General features: G+C 35.3%; 1 protein-coding gene across 1 annotated transcript in view; it reads right to left on the bottom strand.

Moving 5' to 3' along the window:
* Positions 1-416: 416 nt before the first annotated feature.
* Positions 417-9,208, bottom strand: part of LOC134541733 (uncharacterized) — a 108,173-nt gene continuing 99,381 nt past the window's right edge. Inside the window, exons 8-9 of the mRNA XM_063385381.1 lie at positions 7,662-8,076; positions 417-3,455 (exon numbers count right to left, since the gene is read on the bottom strand). Coding sequence (XP_063241451.1) covers positions 7,701-8,076 — 376 coding nt within the window. The 3' untranslated portion in view covers positions 417-3,455; positions 7,662-7,700. The remainder of the gene's footprint in view (positions 3,456-7,661; positions 8,077-9,208) is intronic.

Below are 9,208 nucleotides of genomic sequence, written 5' to 3'. Positions count from 1 at the left end.
AAGGCTCCAACAGTTCCAGTTGATATTTGTACCTGATTAATTTATTTCCTTATATATGATTTTCTTTATTTACATAACATGGTGTAAAGAACAACTCATTTACATACTTTTAGTAAGCTTAAAGTTAATAATCAGTGTTAATTTACATGATAATTGGTCATATAAAATAAATCATACATTAAAAACAATTCACACTGAAATATCACAGGAAAGAAAGGCATGCTATATTCAATGAATGCATACAGCTGTGGCAATTGATTAACATTTACAATGTGCGCTGAGACATGTTTACAATTGTAATGTTGCTGAGTGCACAAACCAATAACTTCGGTGGATTGACCGATTTTACAACGTGGTTAATGACAAATATGCGAACATGCTTTCAATTTAAAAATGTTTATATTGCATTTTGTGTGTTTTTGTGTCCAGTGGGTTAGTATGTTCTTGAATTATTTGAATTTAAAGAGACGTTTAACTTAATAAATATACTATTTCTTTATTAAAAATATATATATAATGCTCTCTTGAAGGGCTGTGAATCAAACAACGAAATGATTTTTGAAGGTTTCTATAATCTACTATTTTTTATTTCCTACGCGGCGTTGCAACATTGCCAGATTTTTTTGTAACTTGTAAATGATTTTTTTTACATAGTAAAGACAGTAAAAAACATTTTACGCTATTCTCATTTGTACTATGAAAATAAGGCAAATATTATTGCCGATTTTACAAATGGGTCAGAAAAAAGAATAATGAAATAAATAAAATGTTTTTATTTTAAGTTTTACTGTAAGAAAATTTAGTACTTTAAATATTTATGAACAATTTTATTTATTTATTTTTTTGGTTCGTTAATTGATTATAGTTGTAAAGTAATTCTTTAAAATTTAAATCTTGTATCAGATAACCGTTAGAGCAAGGACCGTAGAATTAATATTTTCGAAGAATTAATATTTTCGTAGAAAACTGAAAATTCATTTTGTCTCTTGGTGCTTGTCGTTTTAAACAGTGAGGTTTTTTTTAATGATTTTAAAAAGCAGCTGGTGTGGATTTTTGTGACATATAACTTTTACATTCTATTTCTTTTACAATTTTAATGGATAATCACATAATTTTATCGATGTATGTTAATGTCTTCATAAGTAATACTAAGCATTAATATAGTAGTGACTTCGTAAAAGGCGTGGTTTTATGAGTTGTCTACTCTTATGTTATTTAGCATTGCAGTCGGTTGGGATAATTTTCCAGGAAGGGTTTGCTTTATTGTGTATTTTTATTCGAAGGTCAGATATTTGCGCCTCTTGGTGATGCAACTGTGTTGTTAAATAAGTTAAGGTCTGTCAGCAAGTAGGTAATCAATCTTGAGTATTTATGAGCAAACAGCAGCACAATTGCAAACGTTGATCAACTTCCACACAATTTAACAACAATACGAGTATTTTAACTGTAGTGGTACACAAAACATTTATTCACGTATAAAAATAGAAATTGTGAAGTACTGCTGATTTGCGTCATACAAATACGCCAAAAAACCACGCCGAAAGACGAGTTGATAGTAAATTTTATCATTGAATTTATATAATATATTCAATGATTTTATCAAAACCTATTTTGTAACCTTGAACTTTGGCTCAACAAAAATACTTTTCTGGTTTGATTTTAATTGGGGAGCAAATAGGAAGAAATATCCCTTTTATGTACATTTGTAAAAAAAATTGATTCCGATCGTAAAAAATTATTTATATCGGTATTTCAATAATATTCTAGTGATATAAGACTACAGCCCGGTTCAACGTCTATTCATCGCGTCCTGAAATCCTCGACCAATCTTTGCATCTCCCTCTGACTAGCACATCACACGTTCACCATTATCTACTGTACAAACACGTTTACAGTTATCCATGAATGGTTATCAAAACGTGAAAGAATTATGTTGAGAGAACATAGACTTCTAAGAAACCATGCAAGTTTTCGGTTTGTCACTTAAAATTTACTACCTAAGAACATACACTTACCTAATATATACGATTAAGTTTTTATTATTTTAGAAACATTTCACTAAAAAATCATTAAACTACTACGTTGGACCTCAATCCTAAAAACTAGCCATTCATGTCATTTAACTATTATGTTATTAACAATTATCAAGTGTAGAAAGCCTACTTCAGTATGGACTTTATTTGGTAAATTTATTCGTGATAAATTTGTCAAAGTAAAAAACATTTTCCAATAATAATTACATATACTAAGGTGACAAACCTATCAGAGAACCAATTCTTCTTCCACCATTGACTACAAATAAATTCGTAAAAACAATATCCTATAGCCACTATTGCTTCTGCACGGTTCTCAACAAGTGATTGTAGATGACTGTCTCCTAAGAAGCCTTAGGGAAGAGAGATGCTCTGCGCAGTGTGTGACACTGCATCGATGGAACCTTAAATACCATATAATCTCAACACTTGTACAAAAAGAGAAATTTTACTCACACCTTTTATGCTGTAACTCTAATTTAGTATTTTAGTTTCGATAGTTAATCTTTGTGAATTCAAAACTTTTGTTTTAATTGAATTAAAAAACTTAATTTAAGTCTTATCTTAAATACTATAACATTAAAAGAATATAATTGTACAAATGGTTATAAATATAACTAAATCAATCAATATATTTCTGGATATCAAACGAAAGCCTAGAGTTCACGATCCAAACAAATAAAACACCTAAGTCACTTTCTTTAACGAAACATTTCACCTTAGAAATAAAATATTTAGCGCCTATAAATAAATAATTTTCTAATATCCTCTCCAAAATAAAAGTTTTCTTTACTGATATACGTCTTTTAATATAAGTGATGTTTTTCACAACTTTATGAATATTTGATTTAGAATATGTGATGGACAAATGAAAAACCAATTCCTCTTAGAGCAGTTCTTCTCTAACATAATTGACTGAAAGCAAATTTAACTGATCTGAAACATACAAGACTCTCTGGACAGAGTTAACTATTCATTATTTTACTAACAATACTCAAAAAAAATCCGAGTTCAGTTTTGTATTGCTTTATACCAGAAATATGTTTTTGTATACAGAAAAGAGAATTCAAGAAAGCCTAAAAGTATTTTATTGAAGTGAACTGACGAGACTAGTCTCAGTAGGCCTCGAATGAGCCCCTACTTTGAATATAAACATCATGTAATGTTTTTATCCCCAAGAGCGTAATCTACATATCTCAACGTTCGCGTGCATTCGAAACGCATCGTGTTGGCTGTTTCGTTCAAAACCCAGGTAGACGCAAGCCGAGGACTCTTCCAGATGTTTTGGTGCAACAGTGGTTGCTCTGGCCGACTGCAAGTTCACGAAACACGAAGTTGTAGCAGCTGCCAGTTTTGCGAACAGCTGTCAACGGCTGTTGTAATTCTCTCAAGTCGTCACCGCTCCTACGACGACACTGCCTCCTGTGAACCAAAACACGGAGTTCATCTCTTTCTGCTGGTGTCAGATAAACGACATATTGCTCACTCTTGAACTGGAACAGAATAAACCACAAAATTAACTAAACCATAAACACACCACGCCAGGGGCGTAACCAGGAGGGGGGGGGAGGGTTTAGGGGTTCAACCCCCCCCCCTTAGCCACAAATCTTTGATTAATTTCTTATTCATCACTCAAACAAGTTTCATATTAAAATTAATAAAATTTAAACCATTACAATATTTAAATTTAAGAACCGAAAACTGCTAAAATAGCACTATTTTACACCTTAAAATCCAAATTTTCCCGGGGGAGGACCCCCGGACCCCCCACTTTGATACGTGCTTCTTAACACCCCCCATACACAAATCCTGGCTACGCCACTGCACCACGCTTCACGTTGTATACTAGATCAAAAATCAGAACTGGTTAGTTTATACGCACACTTTCTATTGAATGAGCTCTCTGGACTGCGAAGCCCTTCACCAAAATACGTCAACTATAAAGTCATAATTCTGCTTGAAGGCATAGAAAGATGAGCGCTTATTCGGCGCATTTACACTAGTTTGGATATTCTGTAATCGACATCCAACAGTCATTCTTGTCAACAGATAGATAACCAGGAGAAGATATTTGCAACAAAATATAAACTGTAATGCTTATGTAGCGGAACATGTCTAGAGAGGAAACCCTTTGTTTCCTAAAACACGATCAGACCCAAATTATCTGAAGTTAGCCCATCGCTCGTTACACTGAACGGTAAGAATAAAAATATTTTATGAGTTTACATTAAGTTTTACAATTCAAACAAATTTAAATTCTGCACAGAAAAAACAACCAATTTTTTTATTAATGTTCATATAGACTTATGAAAACATACTTTTATAAAACCATTAAAAATCTAATATGTGGTAAAATTTCAAGACAAAAACACAGAATTTACAATTGATTTATGAAACAGTTCCAAATAAAACGACAAAATAAAAAATGAAAAAATGCATGAATATGTGTTAATCAGGGGCCTGACTGTGGCTTAGTGAATAGAAGGTTCACATTAAGCGAACGATAATTGCACAGGTCTGCGAAAAACAATTTTGAAAAGTTTTTTTAAATGGTTAATATTTGTTTTAATTGTATTAAAAGTAATATAAAAAAGGTATTATGATAAATACCACGTCACATTTATCAGATTTAGATAATATAGGCTAGTATTTGAATACGAAAACGAACAAAACAAAAATTTAATAAAATGAATGAGAATCATTTTAGAATATTTTATAAAGTTTTATTGAGTCTATAGATATTAAAATAGAACATTGAGGTATACATGAAGAAAACAATTAATAATAACGTATTCTTTTTGAAAAAACTGCGTTTATGATATTTTATTTCATCTGTGTATCGTCCAGCAATATTCCGCCATCATACTAACGTCCCAACGGCCTTGGTATCTTCTTTCCATCTCTCTCATGTCCTGATGAAACCGTTCACCTTGTTCTTCACTGTAGTCGCCTAGATTTTTTGGGAAACAATCAATGTGAGACTTAAAAAAATTAATTTTCAGATTCATATTTTACAGCCTAAATTTTTATAGGCGTTTAACATTTACTGGACAATATTTTTGTACGCAGGATCTTTTATGTTGCCTAGAAACTTAGATACGACATTTTTAAAGCCATGCCAGGCATTTCGTTTCAAGGTTGTCATCACTTTTTTCAAATTCTGTATCCCTAATCACTTTCCTGATATCAGGTCCCGTAAATATTCCCTCTTTCAACTTCGCATCAGATAAGCTAGGGAAACATGAACAAAGATACTTGAAAGTATTTCCATCTTGCGGTAATGCCTTTACGAACTGTTTGATCAAACCAAGTTTGTTTAGAAGTGGTGGAAGCAATATTTTTTCGGGATCCATCAAGCTCGGATTGATGACATTTTTTACTCCAACTTTCAATTCCATTCTCATTTTCCAATCAGTTTTTTTCCAATGTAAATTTCTTGCTCTAATGTCCCATTCACAAATATAACACGGGAATTTTGAGTAGCCTTGCTGTTGACCAAGAAGCATGCATATGATTTTTAAGTCACCGCAAACTTGCCATTTGTGTTCTGTGTATTTTATTTTCTCCAAAACATTTTTCAAGTTTTTGTAAGTTTATTTAAGATAAACTGAATGAGCTACCGGTATCGGTGCAAATTTACTGCCGATATGCAAAAGGACAGCCTTTAATCTTCTTTTTGAAGAATCTATAAAGAGTCGCCATTCTTGTGTATTGTATTCTATATTGAATTTGGTGTATTAAACCGCCAATATCACAGCAAAATACTAAATAATCCTCTTTCTTAAAATACTCCAAAAATTCTTGTTCTCTGCTTCGATACCAGTAAAATGTAGTTGCAGCATCTAATAAAATGTTTTCTTTTAGTCGAGAACCGAGAAGTTCTGCAGCGTCCTTAGGTAATCCAAGATCCCGTACCAAATCATTCAGTTCTTGCTGTTTTAAAGGTCGAGGGTCATTTGTTGGGTGAAAATTTTCACCACTGCTTTGCAGATGATCACTTTGTTCTGAGTTTTGTGATGGCGTTTCGAAGCTGTTAGTGTTAGTAGGAACTGGTATGGGTAATTCGGGTCCATGTGGAATTGGCTTTGTTTCAGACGAAACATCCGGATACACAATTTTGGCGCGGTTTACTTTGGTTACATTGGTCAAACAAAAATAACAATCATCTGTATTATTTTTTTGTTCCCGCCACAACATAGGAACACCGAATGACAATGATTTTGATTTACCGTAAGTCCACTGTCTTAACACTTCAACACATAGCCAGTATACTGTATGCGGAACCCACTGTTTCTCTTGGCATCATAACCTCATTCCGAAGTAAGCATAATAAGCATTATTTACAAACATTTTTTTAATCTTTGCTTAACTATTGTATTTTGTCCGCAAATATAGCAAAATACATTTGGATGGTTTTTGCAATTCCGAGGAGCCATAGTCACAGATTTAATAGAACAATCTTTTATTACATATTTTATTTTGCATTTAAACCACTATGATAAGTCATAGACTAAATAAAACTTTTTTTGATACTTTTTCTCACAGGGGAAAGTCAGGTTAGTAACAATAGACTATAGGATGGTCGGTCATAGAGTATAGAATAGAAATATTGATCATGTAATCAATTTTGTAAAAAAAAACGAACTTACCGATCTAACGAACTATTATATATTTATCTATATGCAAAAAGAATGTGACGTGATACGTTAAAACAAAGTTTATATTTGCTATATACAGACCAACATCTACATGTTTGTGATAAATTTATTTAAAAAACTTTTTCATCGTACACCTGTGTTACCGGGGCATGCAGATGCCGGGTAGCAGGTAGTGATATCAGATAGGATAGTTACCATGATAAGTAGAGTGCTGGCGGTAGGCAGTAGTGTTATAGGAGGGAATAAATAATGGGGTTCAGAAAGGTCGGGGAGGAGATAGTAGTTGTATAAAAGGTAATAATTACTGGGTGCAAGGTTGCTATGTAGTATGTTGCAGTTAATAAGAGAGGGGAGTTATCAGGGTAAGTTGTGTCCTGGCAGCATGTGGTAGTTATAAAAGAAGGGATGGTTACCATTGTAAGTAGTGACTTGGATGCAGATGGAAGTTGTATAAAATGAATAAGTTACATGGGTAAATAGTGGCCTAGCAGCAGGTGGGTCTGTTACAATATGGGGCAGTTACCATGGTAAGTAGTGGCCTGTGATGTGGTAAGTTGTATAAAAGGAATAAGTTACATGGGTAAATAGTGGCCTAGAACAGGTGGGTGTGTTACAATATGGGGCAGTTACCATGGTAAGTATAGTGGCCTGTAATATGGTGGTGGTTGTAAGTATAAGCAGGGCAGCAGAATGTAGTGCTATAAATGGGTTAGTTACCATGGTAAATTGTGGCCTACATGTAGTGGTAGTAGTGGTTTTAGTAGAGCCAGGGCAACAGTTCTATAATAGTGGACAGGTACCGTGGTAAGTAGTGGCTTGTCTGGTGGTGATGGTGGTGGTCATTGTCTGTAGAGGCAGGGCAGCAGTTGGTATTGCTATAATAGGGGATGGTTATCATGGTAAGTAGTGAGCTGTCAGGTGATGGTGGTGGTTGTCAGTAGGTCCCTAACAAAAGGCGGTAGTGCTATACCAAGGTAAGTAGTGAGCTGTCAGGTGAAGGTGGTGGTGGTCAGTAGACGCCCGGCAGCAGGCGGTAGGGCACGAGGCGGCAGTAGCGCTGCCACAGCTCGCCGTAGCGCCGGGCACACTTCTCCTCGTCGCGGCTGGCCCTGTGCAGCAGCAGCACGAGCAGGAAGGCCGGGTAGAGCAGGGGCGCTGCGCCCAGCCCCCAGCCCGGCAGGCTCCAGGCCAGCGCCGCCAGCAGCTCGAAGGTGTAGTTGAGGTGGCGCGCCACGCCCCAGCAGCCGGAGACCAGCAGCCGCCTCCCGCCGCCCCCGAGGCAGCGCGCCGGCCGCCCCCAGAGCTCGCATCGCCCCTCCTCCGAGGCCCGGAACACCTGTGCGGAGCACCCGCTTGTATGTGCATCCAGTCCTTCCGCAGTGCAGCTACAGTGCGTAGGTTTTAAGTGGTTAAATGGGCGAGTATGATGCGCAGCTTATTCGAAACTTGACAACGCCACATGGCTACGTTGGGCAGCAGAAGTTCCGTAAAGCTCCAAGGTTGGTTAACCTGCTATCGCTCAATGGACGACGGACATCTTGTACGTCCTGCATATCACCACTAAATTACACAAGATACTGACACACACATGCCAATACCTTCATTTTAATTCCGACTATCAGGAAAAAAAAACAATAAAACTGGCATAATCTACACTTAAAATTACCGAGATGAAATAATTATTTTTTTTCTGACAAAGATAACAGTTGCAGATTAACAAAAGCACCTTAAAAAAAACACACTAAATGGCTAACCACCTGACATCATAAAACTGTACATGACAAAACAAAAAAATTACCAATTATACAGTAAAAAAACAAGTGGCATATTGATTATTCATATGGTCTGCCGGGAAAAAAATTAGACCAATGAGAAACAAACACTGACTAACAACCGTTTCGAAGTCCAATTTCATTTTCAAAAGATGTTCACAATAGTAAAAGCAGCCATAGATAAGTTGCATTATCAGAGCTGTGTTTATCAGTTTCACTGCTAATGTGGTGGTGTGTACATTGGATAAACTGGCAGAGACCTTTCAACACGCATTAATAAGTACAAAATACAACACAAAGTAGGGTCAAACTCAGAAATTAGACTTTCCTGGGCCAATAGGCGTAAAATAATCTGAGATATACTTCATAACTCATGCATAAAGAATACCCAATCAAAAGTAAACTAATGGAATCGGCATTTATTGTCAGCGATAAAAATATTATCAGCCAACAAAGTATTGAATTTAAAAAAATGTACTGATACGTTTAATTAAAAAAAAAAATGGGGTGTGGTTGTGTCATGAACACGGCCGTGTGTTGTGCGTGAATAAGTGTACGTAACAGGTAATAGTTTTTATACAAAATATAAAATACGATATTTTTTTTAATTTTTACACCATTTATATTTACTGTAACTATTCTACACTAATGTATTAGATATGCAATCAATAGATTTTGATGAGAGCAGAGCAGACGATTGAAACTCAAACGAATGTCGTAGCTCCTCCGAGTCAAAAGTTATACT

This window comes from Bacillus rossius (genome assembly GCF_032445375.1).
Source record: "Bacillus rossius redtenbacheri isolate Brsri chromosome 4 unlocalized genomic scaffold, Brsri_v3 Brsri_v3_scf4_1, whole genome shotgun sequence".
Taxonomy (NCBI): domain Eukaryota; kingdom Metazoa; phylum Arthropoda; class Insecta; order Phasmatodea; family Bacillidae; genus Bacillus; species Bacillus rossius.
Note: the sequence above shows the minus strand (reverse complement) of the source record. Positions and strands in the feature narration are given on the sequence as shown.